At 32.3% G+C, this 24,340-nt stretch overlaps 3 protein-coding genes across 3 annotated transcripts; 1 reads left to right on the top strand and 2 right to left on the bottom strand.

Annotated features, from left to right (window-relative positions):
* Positions 1-1,100: 1,100 nt before the first annotated feature.
* Positions 1,101-4,117, top strand: LOC112747417 (uncharacterized membrane protein At4g09580-like). Its single transcript, XM_025795410.2, has 4 exons — positions 1,101-1,523; positions 2,899-3,169; positions 3,257-3,427; positions 3,674-4,117. The coding sequence occupies exons 1-4, from the start codon at positions 1,312-1,314 to the stop codon at positions 3,797-3,799; spliced, it is 780 nt and encodes a 259-aa protein (XP_025651195.1). The 5' UTR covers positions 1,101-1,311; the 3' UTR covers positions 3,800-4,117.
* Positions 4,118-4,619: 502 nt separating this feature from the next.
* On the bottom strand, positions 4,620-8,058 carry LOC112747416 (uncharacterized). The gene is made up of 6 exons (XM_025795409.3): positions 7,025-8,058; positions 6,855-6,913; positions 6,536-6,605; positions 6,299-6,424; positions 6,064-6,192; positions 4,620-5,444 (listed from the first exon to the last, which is right to left on the bottom strand). The coding sequence occupies exons 1-6, from the start codon at positions 7,715-7,717 to the stop codon at positions 4,998-5,000; spliced, it is 1,524 nt and encodes a 507-aa protein (XP_025651194.1). The 5' UTR covers positions 7,718-8,058; the 3' UTR covers positions 4,620-4,997.
* A 5,405-nt stretch (positions 8,059-13,463) lies between these two features.
* Positions 13,464-15,004, bottom strand: LOC112747415 (uncharacterized). The gene is made up of 3 exons (XM_025795408.3): positions 14,267-15,004; positions 13,981-14,153; positions 13,464-13,882 (listed from the first exon to the last, which is right to left on the bottom strand). Exons 1-3 carry the CDS (start codon positions 14,735-14,737, stop codon positions 13,792-13,794), a joined length of 735 nt encoding a protein of 244 aa, XP_025651193.1. The 5' UTR covers positions 14,738-15,004; the 3' UTR covers positions 13,464-13,791.
* Between the last annotated feature and the right edge of the window lie 9,336 nt (positions 15,005-24,340).

Genomic DNA, 24,340 nt, shown 5'->3' with positions numbered 1-24,340 from the left:
AAATAAAACCACCATTTGTTTTGTAATTCTAGTCACAATAAATTAAGGATAAGAACTATAATTTTACTTTTATTCATAAAATAAATGATAAATAAATTTTTGATTAATTAAACATATAAAAACATTTATTATTTTTTAAAATAAGATATTTAAATTTCTTCGAGAGACTGATTTGTCTTTATATATTTTAAATAAAAAAATTTAAATGTCTCATATCTTAAAAAATTAAAAATATTTTTATATTTTTAATTAATAAAAAATATATATGTCTTCGAATTAAAAAATTAAAAATTTATTTATCTTTTTCCCTTATTTATATACACTTAAAACGGTATATTAGAACCACGATTTAACATCTTATATTTATTATAAATTATAATTCAGTGATAAATTATTAATTATAACCACGAGTAATATCCATTTATTTTTTGTGATTTTAAATCATAATTTATATAGAGTTAAATAAGATTGTGATGTAACTAAAATTAATATAGGAGAATCATGATAATAAAAATAAAAATATTATTTATACATTAAAATTAGTTATTAAAATCAATTACTAATATATTTGTATATAAATATATATGTGATGTGTGGTTTAATTTATTTTTAATATATATTTATATTTCAATATGTATTTTATACTAATAGCTAATTTTGATGGCTGATTTTAGTGTACATATATCGTTCTTATAATAAAAAAAGAATCCCGCTAAAAAACTAATGGAATATTTGTACAATGTGTACAATAAACTATTTATCTGGCTCAATATAGTTAAAAAATGAACATCCAAAATAAAATACTATTAATTTTTTAAATACAATACACTCATACTATCCAGAATAACCATCCAGATACCAGAATAATAAACATCTAATATCCTATTGAATCAAATATTCCTATATTCTATTATACATATTGTATAAAATATAGATACTCTATTAACTCCCTATACTCCCTCTAAAAAATATAGGAAAATCATGCGATTTAGTTTATTTTTTAACTCATTCAGGTAAAAAAAAAAAAAAAACCTTGAATTAAAAAATAAATAAAAAAAGAGTGGAGTTTGTTATTTCGTTATACTAGGCTTTTGGGATTCATAAATAAAAACCTTAACCACCAATATTGTTCCTATTAGCTCATTCTTTCTATTTCTTCTTTCTTCTTTCTTCTTTCTTTTCTCTCTCTCTCTCTCTTTCTCTCGTAGGATAAGGCACAAAGAGAAGTGAGAGAAGGAAGGAACACCAATTCCAATTTTCGTCTTTTCCCTCCTTCGACCGTAAGCCACCCTCAAAAAGATAAACCACACCATGGGGAAGGAGGGTGGCGACACCGTTGGGGAGGTACTGCCGCCGCCGTCGCCGTCGTCGAAGTTCCCATTGAGCGCCTGGGAAACTGCGGTGGCTTCATCGGTGGTTTTGGGATTCGCGGCCGGTATATGCGGCGTATACCTAACGATGCCGGATTCCGATTACAGCTTCCTTAAGCTCCCTCGCACCCTTGAAGATCTTCAACTCCTTAGGTAAAAATTTTATTCGTCATTTTTTCTTAACCTTAAACATTTCATGTAAGTTTAAACATTTAAACACAGAAGAGAGAGAGAGAAAAAAAAAAGAAATCTTTGACCTACCGACTATTTTTTTATCCTACATTTTTTTAATACCTTTTTTTTTAATTTTCGGTTCAAGCTGGATTGATAACTTCCTTGATTATTAATAATTTGCTGTAGTTTTTTTTTTTTCGGATTAAGTATTATTAGACAACAATTATGAATCTGACCAAAGAGCGTTAATTTATGTCAAATAATGATTCACGCACAATATTTTGGGGTAAATGCTTTGAGGTTTGATTTTCAGCTGATTCTGATATAATGGTATCATCCAGTCCGTGAAGAGAATGTGATGATGGCAAATAATGAATTTTTTGTAGGATTCATAATTATATCATAGAAAAAATATACATTTATTGTGAATATAAGCTTCTTCCTTTCCTTCTAGTACTAATAGATCTGGAGATTATGGGGGTAGATTCTAGTGACTAAAATGAAGAGGTTGATTTTGAGTTTAGGTATATTGTAATATTTACATTTGTTATTATTGATGGATGCTAGTGTTGCCGATAAAATTTATTGAAGGGTTATGATTTGGACCCAAAAGATGCCACTTTTACTTGCAAGAATATTCCAGTTGAAAGGTTCACGGACTAAGCATGAATTTTAATTATAGTTGTTGCTCTGATCCCTTGAAGAGAATTAATATTTTCTCAATATCAATATCTACCACCAATAAAATTATTTTGAGTTTACAATATACCTAAACTCAAATATTTACAAAGTGTGCATCAAGCTACTTGAAATGTGGTTCCATTGTGATGACTTCCATCTTATTGAATAAGGTTCAAGAGTAATATGTTGCTTTGCCGAGAATAACACAGATCATCTAGTTTTACAAAAAATGCATTCCCATAGCTTGACACTGCTCCTAGCTTTGTCTGCATATGTAATGGATAAATGGAGGAGAATGGTGATTATTTGATGCAGAGTGTTGAAAATTTCAACTACATATAGCAAAACCTGTATGCTATATTTTACTGAAGGTGAACTACAATAGTAACATTGATTATTAATTCAAATTCATTATGCAATGTTCTTGTACATTTTCCCATCAACTTTCATCTTTGCTCTTAACATCAAGATGCATCAAAATGATGGTATTGGTATTTATTCTGTTGAGAGCAACAACATTTGACTCTGCCTTTCTTGTCCTGGATTGGTTTCAACTTGCTTTTCTTTTTTCGGGTGGGGAACATTGATTTATCTTATATTTATGTTAATGCATATGTGAGAAGGGATATGCAGAAAGGGAAGTGTTGATAACGTCAGTTTTTCATCTTTGTAGAGATAACCTTGAGAACTATACAAGTGACTACACTGCACAAGTCCTGGTGGGATACTGCGTGGTATATATTTTCATGCAGACTTTCATGATTCCAGGGACTGTGTTCATGTCGTTGCTTGCTGGAGCTCTTTTTGGAGTCTTAAAAGGCGTAGCTCTGGTTGTGTTCACTGCCACAGCAGGAGCTTCTTCATGCTATTTCCTGTCAAAATTGATTGGGCGACCCCTTCTCTCCTCTCTTGCACCAGAAAAATTGAAATTCTTTCAAAATGAGGCATGGTTTCCCTTCTTTGTTTCTCTATATAGCGGATTTAATCCTATCAACTATCTGAAATAACATGCTTGTTTTTAAAACTTCCAGGTGGCTAAAAGAAGAAAAAGTTTGTTGAACTACATGCTTTTCCTGAGACTGACTCCCACCTTGCCTAATACATTTATTAACTTTGCTTCACCAATCGTTGATGTTCCTTATCATATTTTCTTCCTGGCAACTGTTATTGGACTCGTACCTGCTGCATATGTCACTGTCAGGGTATGTAGCTATAGACACTACCACTTGTTTATACTGATGTTGTAGCAAACTTGTGCTTTTCCAAAGTATTCCTTCGATTCCATATTCATAGGTTGTTTTTACTTTGGTGCTTCCATACATGAATATATCTGAAAACAAAGAGAAGAGAAAAGAAGTATCGTAACCTAGAAACTGAAATAAAGTTCTCATTATACTTGTACTTAATAATTTCACATGTTAATTTGTATTTGTGTTTTGGTTATGCAGGCTGGGTTGGCTCTTGGAGAGCTGCAATCAGTGGGGGATCTCTACGATTTCAACTCAATTGCTACCTTGTTCTTCATAGGTCTTGTCTCGGTTACACCCACGCTAATTAGCAAGAACGAGTCATAGCCATTGACGAAGTGAAGAAGCTTGTGCTGCGAGCCCCTGGATATTCTGATAAGCTAATGCAAGTAGTTCAGTACTGTACATATTTGATTCATAAAAAGGGAAGGAAGTTGCAATTGCAATGAAGTTATTTGCTATAAGGATTTTTATTGTAAAGTGCTGAGATTGTTTTGATGATGGCTCTGTCAGTGTGGCAAGAAACAAGCGTTTGGCTGAATTAGTTATGGTACATTGTTCATAAGTTTGTTTATGTGTAAAACATACGATTATGGCTAGTTTTTAATGTTATCCTGTTCGCATTGTACAGTAATTTGGATAAAATGCTCATTTCCGAATCAGTCTTCCCCCATCATTCAGGTTGCGGATTGTCATTAGTTTCATCAATGAATTTTAGAGCTTACAGTAATAACATACTCTTTTTTCTTCATTTTGAAAATAATGAGTAATTAAAAATATAGAATACATGTCGCTGAGAGTAACACTTCCTTAACAGACTTATAGGAACAAGTTCTCTAACGATTTTACCTTTATTTTATATTTGTAGAAACTTTCCATATAATTATCATTGAATTTCAAGGATAAAAGAGCAAAAATTAAAGAGAATTCTGTAGTTAATGCGGTTAGGCAGCTACTTGTAGGCTTCTTGTAAATTGCCCGAAACTTTGGACAAAATTCATTAAAAAGTCGGCAATTAAGCACCCATTAATGATTGAGAAGCATTTTCCAACAAAGAATTTGGCACACAAATTCAAGCATTAAATGGCTTGAACCGTGTGATTTCCTTTATTAACAAAGAGGAAAGCAGGGTCCATTCTAACGTTGCTTTAAAACAAGGACTTAAAGTGATATCACATTAATTAATGAAAACATTCTAGAAAGTAGAATTACATATCCAACTTTAAATGAAATGAACGAAGAAGAGGGAGGGGGAAGGAGTTGAGAATACTGTTAAAAAAGGATTATAAAAGACAATATAGTTAAGCTTTCATCCCTTTATCTCTATCTACTGATTTTTTTTTTCTTATCCGAAAACCCTTTTGCTATAAAATAAATGCACCTTCAAGCCCACTGCGTGGTTATTAACTGGGAACACTGTCCAGTGAACAAGTCGCTTTTCACGCATGTTTGCTCATCAGCCATCAGAGCCAGTGAGGGCTAACAAGTTTTGTAATCTAAAATCCCTTATAATACTGGAAACGTGCTACCTATTCTTCTTCACCTTCTTATTTCTGAAGGAGCTATCTGGAGTACGACTATCAAGCTTGCGTTTCATCCCAGCTTGTTTTGATGAACCACTTTCTTTGAGCATTTTTGCTTTGGCTTTTCTGGCAGCAACTGATGGTCGTTTCTCCGAGCGTCCTTTTGATTTTTCTACTCCATGAGCTTTCTTCTTGAAATCAGATTTTGTTGCACGCAAACCCTGGTAAGATGCATTGAATTTTTTGTTTGACCTGTTGATGCTGCTTGAAGGAGACGTCATAGCCAGAGACTTTCTCTTGGCCGGGGTGCCAGGAGCTTGTGCTGGTGATGGCTTTGGCTTTGGCTTTGGCTTTTTCGATGGAGTGGAATCAGCCTTGGCATGACTGAGTCGTAATTCTCGGTCTCGAAGCTTCAGGTTCCGTTTCTTGAGTGCAGAATTAGCAGCTTCCTGCAGTTAAGACAACCCAATTTTAGTTAAAATTTATGGACATGGTTCTAGAGGGCAAGGCTGAAAACAATTTTTGCTGCTCTTTACAGGCAATATCATCCCATTCAATACTAACCTAATTACACCTTAACTGTTACAGCACTCATGTATATTACATATCACCATTGAACTATGTACCTAATTAATAATTATAACCCCCAACCCCGCAAAAAAACAAAAAAGAAAAAAAAAACTAAAGAACAAATAAAAAACAAGTACAGTTAAAAATAAAAATCCTGTTGGGATAATATATTTGGGTTCAAAATGGCATCTAAAAAATTTTTCAAAACAGCTAACCCATATGAAAATAAGGAAACAAAGCCTCAGGACAAACAATAGTCCAATGCAATTACAATGACCTATGTTCCGGATTAAATGACGGAAAACCTCTACTTCTCAGAAACAGATAACACGAAAAAGCAATCACATAATATGATGGTTTCTCACAGAAATATCAAGTCACAGACAGCTCTGATTTTAACTAGTTATAACATGGTTATTTAACCTAAGCTTTAAGAGCACAAAGTGAGCATACTTGATAAAAAAAACATATAGCTATTCGAGCACCAAAACAGCCTACCTTTGTTTTAAACAGCACATAGGCAATACCCTTTCCAACATTAAGATGAGGATCTCTAACAACTCTTACAGCTTCTACACTGGTTCCCAGGTTAGGTATGCTACAAAATAACTGATATAATTCTTCATCCTGGAGAGAAGGATCACATGTTATATCTATTAGCCTCTGTAGACCCTCAGACGTGATGTAATCGTGAGAACTCAATCATAATGAAAATTATTGACAAGAAATATACCTTCACATCAAATGGAAGGTTGCCCACAAACAAAGTTCTCTTGTTATCATAAAGTGGAGTACTCTCCCCTTTAAGTTTCTTGCGGGGCGGGCATGCCCTATCAACACGAATATGATTCCCTTCAACCTACATCCAGATAAATAAACTACTTTATAACTTATAAGCAAGCCATCACCAAAATATACAAGGTAAATACAATACTAGATACAATTCCACATAAGTGGGACAAGGACATACCACTGCCATGTTGTGGGACAAAGATGCCTGAGCAGATTCTTCCGTTTTGAAAACAATGTAGGCATGAACACTTGCAAAAAGTAAACAAACATTCATCAATTAGAAATCCCTAAAAATGAGCCCTCCTTATCAAAGCATTAAACCAAATCTAAAGAAAAAAAAAGAGGGGGGGGGGGGGGGTTAATAAAATAGCAGGTCCTATATTCCTATTCAATTGAAACTTATAAAAGAACTGCATTTTCTACAAATTAGCACCAATACAATATTGCAGTTGAAGTTGCAGCTTGGTAAATTGTTCAGTTTAGTTCAGCTCGAATACCTATCAGCAGCATCATTGATTTTCTTCGCAAGGATAGCACCCTTCCTAGGCTTTTTAGTCTGTTCAATACAAAATAGTACAACGTTAACTCAGATTCCAAATTGAAAAAGGATAAAAAAAAAAAAGCATTTAAATCTTGAAAGAACACCCAAAAGATAAAAAAAACCTACGTCTTGTATCGGAACAGAACGAATCCTCACGGATTCAACCTCACCGAACTTCTTGAACTCTTTGAGCAGGGTCTTCTTCTTCACCTTGAGAGGCAAATTTCCAACGAATACCGTTCTCAAGAGCTTCTCCTCATCATCAAACCCTTCCTTCGATACCATCATATCAGCAGGGTTATGCAGCAACTTCCTCTTGTTCCCAACTTTTCCGTTCTCCAACACAGACGCTTCTTTTTCTTCATCCACCACCGCACCATACTTCCTCTCCTCCCACTCCTTCTCAAGCTCCTCTCTTTTCCTCTTCTTCTTCTTCTTCTCCTTCCCCTCATCGTTCTTTTCAATTGCCAAGTCAGAGCCTTTGGCCTCTTCAATTGACTCGTGGTACTTCCTCTTCTTCCCCGAAGCTTCGATTGCGGAATCGGCGGAGGGCTTCTCCTCTAAGGTTTTCCTTTTCCTCTTCTCCTCGCCGGTGTCGTGTTGTGCGGATCCGACATTGTTAGGGATTTGAGTTTGTTCGTTTGATTCCTGAGAAGGTTGAGTGGGCTTTCTCCGAAAGGGGTTGTCGTCGGAGAATAAGGAAGCGAGGGCGGTGCTTGGTTCCGGTGCGGCGGCAAAGAGCGAGGAGAAAATGCCGGCGGCGGGACGGGGCGAAGCTAAGTCGGTTTGTGGAGGGTCCTTTGGTTTCTTTTTTCCCATTGTTTGAATTGGAGAATACACTGAGTCGAAATTCGGGTTTGGGTGGCAGAAAGAAACCCTAGAACTGGACTCTGATTTAACAAGGAGAAAGGTGTAAAAAACTAGTCTTAGAAAATATATATATATAAAAATATAAAACAAAAAATAACAACTAGTTTACTGGCTACTATTACAGAATTATTAATTCTTAATGGTTGATTAGTTATTAACAGTTTATACACAAATAGGAAAAGCCAGCTCAAAAAATGTATTTGTAGTAGAAGTCATGGATTATATTATATGTGAACTAATAATAAGTTCAGCTTAATTTTTTCTTGATTCCAATTTAACTTTGTGTCACTATTATAACTTATAAGTTTGTTTTCAAAACAAATAGTTCAGACTTCAGACGCTGATCTAATCATACTACTAAACTCTCAGTTTTTTTTTTAGTTAGCTTCTTAAACAACATGAAGATTTAAGAATTAATTCTTCACAAATAATCAACGAGTAAAAATTATTCAAAATATAATTTTTAACTATTTAAATAAAAATTTAATTTGAATGTACCATGGAGAGAGTACTCTTTTACTATAAAATTATGGCACTTCAAAAGATACTTAATAAACTTACATGAGTGAGGTATTCAAATGCAGGAGATCAATCACCAATGTTTCTGCACAAAAGGGTATTCGTTGTGATTAAAATGTAATTGTGTATCTGAAGTGTTGGTGAGTTTGCATATAGGGTCCTCCTATTAATTTTAAAATGTCCTAAATTTGCAATTGAGTTTTACGGTCATTTCTAAACTTACAATGACTTTAATATTGTCCCTGAATTTAATAAATGTGACTCACGGTCGTCTCTAAAATATTTTCTGAAAAATATTTTTTAACGGCGTGATGACGTGTACTAAGAGACGCCACGGTGGATAGGTAACAGCTATATAACGTGGCTGTTATCGTTATTGACTCAATTTAGTCCCTAAAGTAGTTTATAACCTTAGTCTCCAATTTGAGCTCTATCTGTATCCAACATTAGAAGTCACTCTCTTTCTTCTTCTCTATTCTTCTTCTTCTCCGCCACATCTCCTTCAACCAAAGCAGCATAATCAAATAGGATGAACCCAAATGACATCCATGCAAATTTAATTTAACCTCCGATGAATCCCACACCATTACCTCCTCCAAAATCACACAATAATCCAGTAACTTCTTAAGTCCGAAACTCATTTCCGCTGTTGATTACCTCCTGAATGAGTTGCCATTGTCGATTGAGGAGTTGAATGAGATGCCTAAGGTAATCATCTTCTTTAGCTAGGAAATCATTTCAATGTGCTCACCATGAGTGCCAAAAGTTGAAAGAACCATATCAGTGCCAACAGTGTCAATCTCAAAGTCACCTCACTTATTGATCCACAACTCTCTGCAAATCATGGAACAATCCCAGCCTCCTATAACCATATATAATGGACTTCAACTCAAAAGCTGAAGCGTCAATTTCTCCACCATTACCTCTCAAATCCTCAACCAAATCCTTGGCTTCACGAAACCTATCCATTGCACACAAACCACTAACTATCTACTCAAAAGCCCTGGGTTTTATGTAAACAGAGGAAGAATTACAAAAAAGCTAGTTCATGTAACAATAAACAACACCAAAACCTTTCTATGAGCCTTGCTTGGAGTGTGACTCAAGCAATTTACAGTAGAAAAGAGCAAGCTCTCTGTTTTGAGATTCAAGCTTGGAAGTGGCCTTAAAGACGAGAGCTTCAGCTTCCTCAGAACGACCCAGTTGATAAGAAGAGCTGCAAGGTCAGAAACAAAGGCAGGGTTCCAAGTGAACTAGGAAGTTTGGGCGATACATGAATAAAATTGCAAAATTTTGAGGAATTAGAAAATGGAAAAAGAAGAAAAGGGTTTAGGGTTTACAGCACTTACAGAGAAAGTGAGAGAAGAGAGGTGAAAAAGGAGGAGGAGGAAGAAAATAGAAGATGACAAAGTAGTGTCTTCTAATAGTGGAAGAAGAAGAAGGAGATGTAGTGGAGAAGAAGAAGGAGAGCAGAAAAAAAAGAAAGAGAGTGACTTCTAATGGTGGACAGAGATGGAACTCAAATTGGGAACTAGGGTTATAAACCACTTCAGGGACTAAATTGAGTCAAATAACGATAATAACCACGTCATATAGCCGTTACCTATCCACCGTGGTGTCTCTAAGTACACGTCATCACGCCGTTAAGGAATATTCTCCGAAAAATACTTTAGGGACGACCATGAGTCACCTTTGTTGAATTCAAGGACAATATTGAGGCAATTGCAAGTTTAGGGACAACCGTGAGGCTCAATTGCAAGTTGAGGGACCACTTTGAGATTTAACTCAATATAAGTGTATATGACTTCTGGTGTGAATGCTGAGAATATTGTTGTGTTTTTATGTGAGTTTTTAAATACAGATTTTAGAGTCAATGTTTTGGAAGAGTGCATTAAAACATCCGTCCAATTCTTGCTGGAGGAGTACAGTGCAGCTCTAGAGTAAATGGTATTTAAAATCAGTGACGCAGTCTTGGTAAGATGGGCCAAAAGGCAAGATAATAATTATTGGAGTTTGAGTTTAAAAAAAATAAAGTGAATTTTTTTTTTGCAAAGTTTCAATAATATCAAGATTCAATATGCTTCACACAAAGAGTTTAAATTTATCAATAATTGAAAAAAAATAATTAATAAACAAAACAAGAGTAGTAAAGTCTTGTGATGCTAATGAGAAGCTGCATGATTACCAAAATGATATACGTGTGCAACTTTAGCAACCATTACAAAAATGAGGCCTTATATACAGTGCTGGAGACGGAATAATATAATAAAAAATAAAGACAACTTAACAAGAGTTATTATAACCCTAATATTTAGTGGGAGAACTTTCTTTTTAATTTAATGTTAAAGACTTTGTTTTAGGTGTGATTTTTTTTTATTTTGGATATTTTTATATTAGTAGTTATGTCTTATTCTTAATCATTATCCTTGATAGCAATATTAAAAGAAATATGACTGAAATGTAGGATTTGTTTTGTATTTTTTCTTTCTTCAAATTTTAGAGGAACAGTGAAAATAACAAAAATATCAAACACTGGAATAAAACAAAAATTAAAAAACACAAACTAAATAATTTACTTTTTCGAAATCACTCCAACCTTTAAACACTAGTAAGGTTGTCGAAATAGCATTACGACTCACAATGTTGCCTAATCCAAAAGAAGTTGCAACCATAAGCCTCTATCCTTAATCCGGTTAATCATTTTGCAATTAAAACATCACACAAGGACAATTATCCTACATACCTCCAACCAGATAATAATCAGGTGAATTTGGTGACCTAATCTGTAAACCGGATTTTGTTGGATTTTATCGAATATTATCCGACAATCCAATTGAAGGAAAAAAAATGACGAGTTTAATAAATTGGACAATCCTCTCTGCCTCCTTCTTGCTTCTTGCTCTGAATTTTTGCTGTGGCTAATTCAAATTTGATAAGTATTAGAAATATAAATTAGAATTTGATCATCGAAAAACATCTTCAAATCAATACCAAGAGTACGACTTAAGAGAGGAATCAACAAACAGTAGTTCAGAAAAAAAAATAATTGTCCTTTATAATGAAATTGTGGTACAATTAGGCCAGCTGTGTATCAAAATTGAGTAAACAAGAGCATTAAACAACTAGATTAAGACATTACAAAGTTCATGCATGTTTGATGTGATGAGTGGTATGTTAATATGACTTGTTCAAAAATCAAAGTGCATATTTTTAGTTTGCGGCGTCCTAAAAAAAAGACATAATTTTATAAACTTTTACGGGAATTTTTGAATGCATATTCTAGAGTTAATGTTTTGATAGAGTGCATTGAAACTTCCATTCAATTCTTGCTGGAGGAGTATAGTGTAGTTTTAGAACGGTGGTCTTCAAAATCAATGAAGCAATCTTGGTGAGATGCTGGATCAAAAGACAAGGTGATAACTATTGAGGGTTGAATTTTGAAAAAAATAAATTGAAAAATTTTCTGCAAAATTTCAATAATATTAAGGTTCAATATGTTTTATAGGAGGAGTTCAAATTCATCAACAATTAAAAAAAATTTCATGATCAATAATAATAAGAATAGAAAAGTCTTGTAGTGCTAATGAGAAGCTGTGTGATCACTAAAATGATTTTTGTGTGCAAATGTGACATTGAGTATAGGGATGTGGTCTGTCGGAGGCAGAATATTGCAATAAAAGGTAAAGACAACATAGCAAGAGTTATTGTACCTCTAGTATTTAGTTGGAGAACCTTTTTTTTTAATTTGGTGTTAGTCTTTGTATTAGGTGTAATTTTTTTATATTTGACATTTTTATATTAGTAGTATTATCCTATTCTTGATCATTATTCTTGATGGCAATACCAAAAAAAATATAACTGAGATGTAGGATTTGTTTTGTGTCTTTTCTTTTCTTTTTGGGTCGAGTTTGTAACCCAACAATCGGGAAAAAAAAAATAGCCTACATAATTTATATACTATTCCGTCATTTTTTATTTTTCTTTTATTTTTATATATTTTCGACAATATTTAAACAAACTTGTAATGACTAATGAGTTGATTACATCAATATTCATTGTTCGTGTTATAAAAAATTAAGAGTTTCATTCAACCGGAGAGCGATGGTGCTTTTAATGTATCTAGCATGTAAAAGAAGGTAGCTTTCATCCTCCAGTAGGGATCATAAATGGGAGCTAAATGATTGCATATTTGCATGTAATCAAAATTGATATTTTTGACATTTTTCCTTTTCTGTGGCCTCCATAAATTTGTCTTCTCATTCGCTGAAGCAGGTGTGATATTATCACATTATAAAACAAAAAACAAAATAAGATCTTAGTTTAATCAATAGAAGTAGATCACATTGAAGCATATGTTTTTTTTTTGTTTTTTTTCCTTCAATTATTTGTTCAAATTGTTAATCATATAAAGTAAAAAAGAAAACCAGGTGCGTTGTCGTCCATTACATTAAGTAGATTATGATATTCCTCTTCCCCACATGAAATGACATGTTGCAAATCCAATTGAAGGATTGAACAACAATACTTTGTTTGTTTGTAGAACAAGAGTTCACTCTAATTCATAAACCCACTTAAGATATTTTTCTAATGGAACAGTGAAAGTGAGCGTGATCTATAGTTGTGATGAGATTGCTTACAGTGCAATTAACAAAAAGATAATACCTGATTGGATTGTGCTAATTTTAATTAGCCGGCATGTGGTTGTCTCTATCAGTCTGTCGGTGAGATAAGCTGCTTAACACTAATCTAAATCTAAATATACTTTTGGAGACTATAGTTTAGTCGGGGAACTGATTAATATTGACGAATTGAGCTTTAATCTTAATATTAAAACTTAAAAGGAGGAGTGAATAAAGTTAAGCAACTTGAAAAGTAACAACGGATTAAGAAACTCAAAACCAATTTTGGTACAAAAAGGTTAAGGTACCTCTCTCTGTTTGTTTTAGAAGAGTAGTAATGGCCTAATAGTGGATGAGTTTAACAACTAATTTATTCAGTATCCATTTTATACTAATTTCCAGATCTAAAGCTACATAGTAAACGAGTACTATAAACGTAGAGTCCACAACTAATCTAAGATTTAGCTAAAAATTATCTCAGAAGAAGATAAAAGATCTGCGTTACTATTGATTATGTAGATATGGAAAGATAATGCCTAATAAAACAAGGCTAAGGATGCTGGGTAAAAACGATTAGCACTATTATTAATTGCATTAACAAAATTTTACAAGTCCATGTCTATCCCAATAATATCTATCATACATAATTTAAGCGGGATCTACAAAGTTATATTAGAATGTTACAGTCTCCGGAAGTGGCGAGAACGGAGGAGAAGGGTGAAGGGACAGAGGCAGCCATTTACTTTTCAGTCTCTGATATTCTATAACTTGGAGCTATTTCCGGTTAGACATATCAAACAACAACGATCCTTATTCTGTAACTTTCAGATTCAAATGCCATTTATAGAAAATATAGCACTCTCTACAACCTCTAAATACCAAAAATCACTTTAAAACACAGCCATTAACTTCCTCCTCCTCCTCCTCTTCTTCCTCTGCTTCCCACATGAAGTGCGCATAGGATCCCAGCACCGTGCTGCACATAAAAAAATATCAATTATTGTTGTAATTACTAATTACTTTACTATGTGATTTATTATTATTATTATTATTAAGAAAAGATGGAGGAAGTACCAATCATCAGGAGCAGCGTAAACGGCCTGGTCAAAGTAAGATTTGGCTCTCTCTTCATCTCGCTGCGTCTCCCAAATCAGCGTTCCGTACAGAGAAAGAAGTTCGCCGTCGCCGGGATTAGCGAGGATCGCTCTTCCGTAATATTCCTCCGCTTTCGCCGTGTCTTTCTCAACCTGCAATTTCATCATCCATCATCAGATCCATGAAATTTTCCTCTTACACCTTTTTAGGTGAAAGGATTCATTAAACGAGTGCATTAGAATTTGAGTTTTCATTTTTCAATCACCTCGTGCAGGAATTTCCCGTAGTTTCTAAGCAAAAGAGCGTCCGTAGGGTTTGACTTCAGCATTTCCTCGTAGTATGCGCCAATCTTCATCCTATCGCCGCCGTTTCCTCCGGTCACGGTCGAGATTCTTCTATCGCCGCCGCCGTAGCCGGATCCGCCACCGAATTCTTCATCTTCGTCCTCTCGCACGATCACCGGGAAAGGGCGCGTTCCTCTTCGTTTCAGATCCTGGATAGCGCCGAATCCTTCGCTCGCGGACCGAATCGATGACTCCGACATCACTCGGCGGATTCCGTTTGGCGGAAGGTCTCTACGGCCGTCGGAGTCTAAATGTATCGAGAGGCTCGGCGACTGAACACGGCTGTTGTCACCGGAGAAGGACGCTTGGCGCGGGAGAGCGAGGCGAGGCGAACAGTTCCGGACCGGATTCAGGACCGGCACGGATCCGGTTCTTATGAGAGAAGCTCTCATAACTCTTATGAGAAGTTTCGAGTGTTTGATTTTTTGGTATTGTGTGTAAGATAAGAGGCGATCACCCCCACCTACTAGAAGAGTTCAAAGGACCCCCTTTATTAAGGGGATTTAATGGAGGGGCAAAACGGGTATTTAACCTTATAGTGTATGATTGTATTGCATCTGAACCATTAGCAGTTTAGCACCGCTGAAAGGGTTGACCCCCTGATTCTACTAGATTATGACACGTTTTTGTGGTCACACGTGTACCCCCCAAAATAGCAGGCTTTTTCAGCTAATTTATTTCTTGTTTTCTAATTATTGTGTGAAAAAAAAAATTACGAGGAGATTTTAGTATTATTTTACATAAAGTTTTCTTATAACAAATCAAATGTGTCCTCTAAGATTAATAAGCATGATACTTTATTTGATTTGCTTTATCGTATTTTGAAGGAAATACTAAAGCTGAGGTGTGTATGGTTCGAGAAAAATTAGGTTTGATGTAACTTAGATTCGGTTTGAAATATATATCAGATTTATTTATTAGACTCAAATTCGATCTTAAATTCTATAAAATTTATACATTTTTGGACCACGATTATATCGAGTAAAAATTGGGTGAAAATTAGACTGTTAATATTACATTATATTAATATTTTCTTATAAGCTAGCATGTGAAAACATCCAAATTTTTAAGACTCCAACCATTATTTGACATGGTAAAATTCACTTAGAAAAATATAACAAGAACCAACTCTTCTCTAAAATTAAAGCATAACTATAATGAATATTAATATTGTCTAATAACACCAAATATTTAAATCAATATAAATAATACAATATTATACATTAATTAGTCTAAAATCTTATACATTTTAAATATAAAATATTAACTCATAGTCTTATAATAACTAATAACACCAAATATTAACGTTTACAGAATAATGACCGGATCTATTTTTTAGACCCTTATCCAGTCCTAAACTCGGTAAAATCACACAAAATTATTTCTTAGAGTGTTCGAAATCGAGTCAAGTCTTCGAGTCGGGCCGGACCATGCACACCCCTAACCAAAGCCAATTTAATTTGACAATGTAATATTATTATAGTAAAAATGTTATATGTATATAAAAAAATATTTATCAAAATGATTATTTTATTTTATTCTATATAATTTTTAATGTATTTAATTGTTAATTTTAAATGTATACTTAAGATAAACACTATTATGGAGTTGAATACAAGTTAATTATGGAAAGTTCTAAAGGAGCGTAGACTTTTCTGTGGGAGGGAGGCGCAAGAAAATTGAATCACGGGCGGTTTGTGAAATGGTGTGATGGAGTCCAAACTCTAAATATTACGCCACGTAGAAAAAGATCACGTGATGGAGTATTGAAAAGTAGTGAAGTGAAACTGATGTGGTGAAATACTTTCATGTAGATGTAGCATTGATCAATGCAATGTGAAAGTGTGTGCTAATGGTTCCTGTTGTGGCGGGTTTAACAAGAATGCCATACTACTCTGCAATTAAAATCATGAATCAATTTGTGTTAGAAGAGCTAATTAAATGGAATGAACAATCGGGTATGTATTACGCAAAGGAGGAAGCAAGACAAAGTTGCTATCAGAAAGTAGAATATCTAAACAAGTAAACAACAATAGTGAAAAGGTAAGTTAAGTTAGAAAGTGATATTTGAAGTTGAGAGCATGTATAAAAATATTTTTTAATATTTGAATTATACTAATTATTATTTCAAAATTGATAAAAATATCTACGTTAATCTTTAACAATATGATAAATCACTTGATAAAAAAAAATTGACAGATTAATATATGATTTTTTTTCTCAAAAATTTAATTATTTGAGTGTACGTGATTAATCTAAAAAATTCGCTTTAGCATTAACTCTAAAAAGAATAAAATTTAAAAATGGATTCATATTAGGTGAAAAACTTATTTGCTTGTTTGATCTAGGGTTATCATGTTGAGTTATTTTCTAAAATAATAAAAGAGTCATGCTCTCAAATACAGCTACTCACTACGAATTATAAATATATAATATAACAATTAAATCATATCCATATTTCTTTTTGGGTGACAACACTTTTGTTTCTTCCTATTAGTTAGGAAGTAAATTTTGATATTATATCTTTAATTTACAATCATGGATTCGCCATATATAAAAGATTCAAGTCCTCCTCCTAAGAAATAATTGGTAGGGACATTAAAATAGGGAAGAAAATTCCAAGACTCATCACGTCGTTATTATTGTAAAATCTCCCGTCAACGGAATGGGCAAATGGTATGGTAAGAGTGCTTGCTGTGGTTTTCGTGCGAAAATGGTTTTGCATTGCATGGAGATTGGAGAATACAGACAAAATGGTTGAAAATGAATCTTAAAAAAAGGAGAGGACATTGGATAGTAAACACTTCTAGGATAAGGTTCATCTCCTTTGTTCCATTTTTGCACTCTCCCATTTCGATTGACTTTACAAGATAAGATAATTATTGAATTTCTATGCTTCAATTTTTATTTTTTAACCTTTCAACTTAAAATTGAAAAGAAAAATTATTGAATTTCTTAAAATTCATTGATTTTCAAGAATTTGTTTGAATTAAAAGGAAAAGAAATATTTTACAATCACAATATTTAAACTTTTAGAAAATATGCATATACCCACCGAAAGTTCTAAACATATGATTTTGTCAAAATTTTTATTCAATTCTTGTAATAGTTGAAAAAAAAAAGAATGCCTTCCATAATATATATAATAGAATGCTTTTCATTGTTTGTTTATTTTCGTCATAGATGCTTATTTATCAGTTTTTTGGGAGATGACAGATCTTTGTGAATATCAGTAAATATTAATTGCAAAAAAGTTTTAAAATATATAACACAAAATAATAAATATAACACAATTAACCCTAAAGTTAAAATATAATATAAAAATCCATTCATATCATTTTAAGGTTATTTTTATTAAATACACAATAAATATATTGAAATTCTAAAATATTTATTTTTTATTACAGACTTATTATATTGATACCCTTAACAAGTGGTTTTAGAACACTTATTAATTAATTTCTTAAAATATTTAACTTTTCTAGTTTTTAGATTCATTGACAATTTATTGATTTAATGTATTTATGTACAATTTTTGTGGATATGCTAAATTACTAATGAACCTAAAAGTAGTGCGTAAAGAAGAGAAATATTATGAGAATGATGGACCTAGGGTGCACATGCCGGGTGAAGCCGGGTTTGATGTGATCCAGACCCGATTCGAAATATATACCGGATCTATTTACTAGACCCGAACTCGGTCCTAGACTCGATGAAACCAATACACTTTCGGGCCACAATTATACCGGGTGAAAACCGGGCCGTTAACATTACATTACGTTGATATCTTCTTGTAAACTAGCATGTAAAAATATCCAAATTTCCAAGGCTCCAACCATTAGTTAACATGGTAAAATTCACTTAGAAAAATATAACAAGAACCAATCATTCTTCAAAATTAAAGCATAACCACAATCAATATTAAAGCATAACCACAATCAATACTAATATTGTCTAATAATACCAAATATTTAAATCAATACAAATAACACAATCTTATGTATTAGTCTAAAATCTTATGCATTCTAAACATAAAACATTAACTTATAGTCTTATAATGACTAATAACACAAAATATTAAGGTTTATAATACTTAAATTCCACGTAAGAATAGTCATGATCCATCACTAATAACACAAAATATTAATTGTGTATGATGACCGGGCCACCGGGTCGACTTCGGGTGACCCGAGCTATAGCCCGGACCCGACCCGAAATAACGACGGGTCTATTTTTGAGACCCGTACCCGACCCTAAACCCGATGAAATCACTCCAAATTAGTTCCTAAAGTGTTTGGGACTGGGCCGGGACTTCGGACCGGGCTGGGTCTGTGCACCCCTAGATGGACCTTCCAATTTTCACTAATGTCCAATAATACAAACAGGGTTTCAGCAATGCAAACCATCAAAAAAAAATTATAGACTTCCACACACACACAAGTTTGGGCTCTTGGTCAATAAGATATTTGTGTATCAGCTACCCCAAAAAAAATTGATGACTCGTTAACCAAAAAAAAATTGATGACTCTTTTGGATCAGTGGGTTTACCAATAAGTTTGAATGATGGACATATATGTATCAAACACCGAATTAATGAATTATCGATATACCGGATCTCTTTAAGTTGGGCTCTTAACATCTGTTGGGTTCATCAAACTCTTTATATTACAGAAATGGAATTCAAATAATTAATTAATTATTTTACCAAAAAAAAATAATTAATTAATAGACACCGAACAATAAAAAAAAAAAGAAAGAATTTGAGTGTTCCGGATACGATGGTATATTAAGAAAATGATGAAATAGATGTTAATTTGTAGGATGAAATCTTAACGTTAACATACTAGTCATATAAAACATCCATAAATGGAATGTGTATATATCAAATTAGCTTTTGAGTTTTTTAGTATTGAGTTTATGATTATTTCTTTTTTGGTTAATATTTTTTGGGCTAATTTTTTTTGTATCAAAAAAATATTAGTGTTTTTGTTAAAAATTGGAGTATTTGGTGTAATTACATATGGGTGGATTTTTTTGTGAGAAGTCAACACGTGGGGGACGTGGTGCAACACGTGGGAGGCATAGTGAACACGTGGCAGCAATCTGATCAACACGTGGGGGATATGTTAAACACGTGACAGCATCTTAACCAACACGTGGAGAGCGTGGTGAATAATTTTCACAACACTATAATACACTTCAAATATTAATATTTAACTAAAACACCACTTCTCTTTTCATATTAAAAATAATTTCTGTATTTTTCGATCATATTTAATTTTCAAGATTTTATGATTTGGATAAAGTCAAAGTGTTTGGCCTATGAATTATATATGTTGTAATTTGCAGACTTTTCCAACTAAGCTTGCCGTTGTCGCAGTTGTCATTTTCAAAACCAAAGCCACAACTTTGGACTGAGTCATTGTGTACTTGGCAATTAATTAAAGCGGAAGATAATTAAGCTCTCTATACAATTAGGATTAAAAAAAAAAAAAAAAGAAATCTTGTGTTTGTTTGGAATCTTTACATGGACATTGTAAAATTTATTTTATGGTGTGTCAACGTTTTTTTCTTTTTATCCTTTGCAAATCAAAATTATTAGAACATATTTAAGAATTTTGCTAGCTAAACAACACCTAATTAACTAATTACCAGTCAATTTGTTAATAATTAGTAATTTTGATTTTTTAAATTATTATTAATTAGTGATTATTTAATTTTTGTTTTTTAAAAATATATAATTAATAATTAATAATTACAATTATTTAAAATTAACTATTTAACAGCTGTTTATTTATATTTTTCCTAATGATAAAGGCCAAAAGGAGAGGGTAAAATAATAAACATGCTAAGAGGAGGGTAACACCACAAAACTCAGCCTTGTGTGCAGTGTCTTTTTCTTTCTTGTAATGTTAGTTTACACATCAACTACTCAACGTACATACACATGTCCTGTTTTCCTTTCAAATGTTCATTATTAATATTAATATTCCCTTCAATGCATACAAATATATCCAGAGAGACTATGAACCTTTCAAAACTTGCTTATCGTCATTCTTCTTCCCTTCTTTCACTCCCATTTCCTTTTTTGTTTTCTCCCAAAAATCCGATCTCTTCGTTCATTTTTCTTGTTACAAGCGAAAAACCAGGAGTTAATATTCAAATAAATTTTTGAAATTTGAGGTCGAATTCAATTTGACCATACTCTCAAATTTTTTATTGATTTAAATTAAACCTTGAAATTTATAATTATAATTTAACATTAACTCTTGAGCTGAATTTTATTAATGACGTGTTGATTTAATATATTAACTTGCTGTAATTTAAATTTTTCATTCAAGTTTTATGTGATCTACACTTATAAACTTTCATAAACTTAGCCACTACTTGTAGAATTCCAAAATTTTTAAATTGAATTTGTTATTATCGTATTCGTAAGGATGTTGACGAGTTAATCAAATTTATAGAAAGCCTATTACATCTCAGTCACTTGAAATCTAGACGATAAGTCCAAATCTTGATAAATTAACGTGTAAAATTAACACGTCATTCACGTAAATTAGTTCAGAGACTAACGCAAATTATTATTGTAAATTTTGAGATCCAAACTGAGTCAATTATAATTTTAAGGATTAATTTAAGCTCAACCTAAAATTTCAGAGATAAATTGAATATTGACTCAAAAAGTAAGTGTGTTTCACACCAATTAATTAGTTTATTAACATTAAAAATAATAATATGTATTTCTTTGAGCTTAATCACTACAAAAATTATTGGAATAGCGACCGATTATGGTGTTCGTTAAAACCTTGGTCACTAATTAGAAAATAGCAATCACTTCGATCTCTAACCATTAGCGACCGATCTTCAACCAATGCTACCAAACTAGTACAAAAAAGATATTGGAACTAAATTGGTCGCTGAAGAAATCGGTCACTAAATAGCAATTGGCCAAATCGGTCGCTGATGTTTCACTATAAAATCTAAAATCAGTCGCTGTTACTGATTTTTTTATTATAGATTTTAACTAATTTCACATATACCATTATTAAAATTCGATTTTCATAAATAATTATATTTCAACAAAATATAAAAATATCAAATAGAGATCAATTTTTCAAATAAATATCTTGTAAATACCTGCAACCAAACGCGTTGAAAGAGAATGCCACCGAAAGTGTAACTGCTTTGAGAGTGATTTGGAACCTCATGCGCGTGCTTCGGCTAAGGTTGCAAATTGAAATAAGGTGAACAAACAATAAGAAAACAAATCAAGAACATATAAATTAAGAAATCAAGGCGTTTCTTGGTTTTGGAAACCTGAATGTGAACGATCTTCTTCTCTTCCGTTGGAGGTTCAAGATTGAGAACTGAAAGTGATGGTTCACTGAAAGATTGTTATTTGTTAATATGTGTACAAATTCTAGCTACCAAATTTAAACGGTGATAAAACGATATGCGAACTCAGATAACGCTAATACCGCCGGGATCTCAAAGATGAAGGCGACGACGCCAAGACCTCAGAGGATGACGCTGCAATCAGAAGATGATGAAGACGGTGCTGCAATAAAGAGACGACAATGGTATGGGTAACTCAGAAGGCGAAGAAGATGTTGTTATGCTTCTGGCGAGTAGCTCGGTAACTGAAGGGAGAAGATGAGAATGGTGTAGGTGAATTAGGGTTGGTGACGGTAATTTAGTAACTATTTTATTTTTTTAAAATTAGCGACCGATTTTGTGACTAATGAGTTTATAGTGACCGAATTAGTGATCATATAATCTTTCATCATATTTTTCTATCGATCGCTAAATTAAAAAATAGTGACTGATTTTGTGACTAAGAGTCCCAAAAGATGTTGCTTCTTTATTTTGGTTGCTAATTCGGTCGCTAAATTAAAAAATAGCGACCGATTTTAGCAACCAACTTTATTCTGATTGGATAAAAAAGTAATCGGTCGATAATTCGATTGCTATTAGTGAATGATTTAGCGATTACTGTCTTAACGACCAAATAAATTTTTACTATTTCTCTATTGATTGCAAAATCGGTCGCTAAATTAAAAATGGTGACCGATTTTGTGACCAAGAGCCCCAGAGACATTATTTCTCTTGTTTTGGTTGTTAATTCGATTGTTAAATTAAAAAAATAACGACCGATTTAGTGACCAATTTTATTCTAGTTGTATAAAAAATTTATCGGTCGTTGAATGTTATTAGCAACCGATTTAGCGATTAATTTTTCTCTAGTCCTAAAAATTCTATATCAATCACTAAATTAATTGCTATTAACAATCAATTTTTTAAGTCGTTAAACTCAATCGCTATTCTAATAATTTCTTATAACCACTAAGAATAACTCAAGTCTACGTCGTTAATTATAAAAGAAATTTATCGCATGGGTTTACTTCCTTTGAATTAAATTTATTAAGTTGCATATTCAAATATGGTGTTCTATTATGGATTGATTCCATGTGCTAGCTGGGTACATATAGGGAGACGAATAACACTAAAAATAATCTAAAAATACATGAGACACCATGTCATCACCATGAATTACGTACTTGCATACATTATCATTTAATACCGTTTTCTCGAAGAGTACATAAATGTGACTATTGAACTAATATTTTGTTACGAGGAAAATATAACTTGGGATGAAAAATTGAAAAGAAATCGCAGAAAGAGTAGTCATGGAGATTATCTATTACAAATGTGATCCACCAAAAGCCCATATGGAGATGAAGACTTGCCCCCGCACAAACAAATTGGGATGGAGTAGGGAGAGAGTGAGAATTCTAGTTATTATTGTTTTTGTTGATAGAAAAATCTAATTTTACATGAAAATTTTTATATGATAATTTTTTTTTTTTTTTTACCTTTAGAATGGTATGGATAGATAATATTTTACATTTTTTAACTTTACAAAATGTGATGAATATAATGAAAAATTTTAAACTTTATAAAAATGCATTGTGTACATGCCCAAAATTTATATTAAATTGTGTGTCTAGCACGAATTATAACAATTGTTTGCTACACTAAATCATTTGAGGGTGAAGGAATGTACTTCTCTATTACATCGTTGATTTACTCAAATGACACCACCTACTAAATTGTGGTAAAATACAACGATGTACATGAAAGAAAAATATAAAAATACATCAATGTAATTAATTTGAAATAATTTGGACATTCACCTAAAATTTTATTCCAAACAATTTATTTAGGTGATTTATCCAAATTTTTAACTACTAAAAATAAGAGATTTCAATTTCCACCTATAACGAAAGAATTTAATTTTTTCCTCTCTGATCTCTCAACCTCATAAAATGCATCTTATAGGATATTTTAAAAATACAACTAATATTGATAGTTCAACCAAATAAAATATTCTGAAATTAAATGAAATATAGTTACAATGTTTAAGTTTTCTTATATTAAAAATACAGGAAATTTAAAAATATCCCATCCAAATATATCTTAAATTTTATTATTTTACTCTTAAAATATACTATTAACTATTTTTTTTAATAAAAGACAAATTAGTGTACCTTAGTCATGCAACACCTTAAAATTAACTGACTATACTATGGGCCAGTTTGAATAAATTTTTTAAATAAGTTTTTTGAAAAAAGAGTTTAAAATATAAAGATTTTTATTAATAACAACTTTTAAATAAGTTATTTTGTATTTGGAAAGTTATTATAAAAATTCTTATTTTAAACTTGTATATTAAATAAGAATAATAAAATAGCTTTTGAAAATAGGAGAAATCACATTTTTTAACTTTTTCAAAAGCTCTTAAATAATTTTTTGAAAAGTTAAAAGTTTATTTAAAAAATTGTACCAAACATTATTAATGTAACTTTTTATAAGTCAGAAGTAAAAAAAAAACTTCATATTTCCCAAACAAGTTTTATATATACACTAAAATTAGTTATTAGTATAAAATATATATTAAAAATAAATTAAATCACATATATTTATATACGAAT

The sequence above is a fragment of the Arachis hypogaea genome, chromosome 15 (assembly GCF_003086295.3).
Source record: "Arachis hypogaea cultivar Tifrunner chromosome 15, arahy.Tifrunner.gnm2.J5K5, whole genome shotgun sequence".
Taxonomy (NCBI): Eukaryota; Viridiplantae; Streptophyta; class Magnoliopsida; order Fabales; family Fabaceae; genus Arachis; species Arachis hypogaea.
Note: the sequence above shows the minus strand (reverse complement) of the source record. Positions and strands in the feature narration are given on the sequence as shown.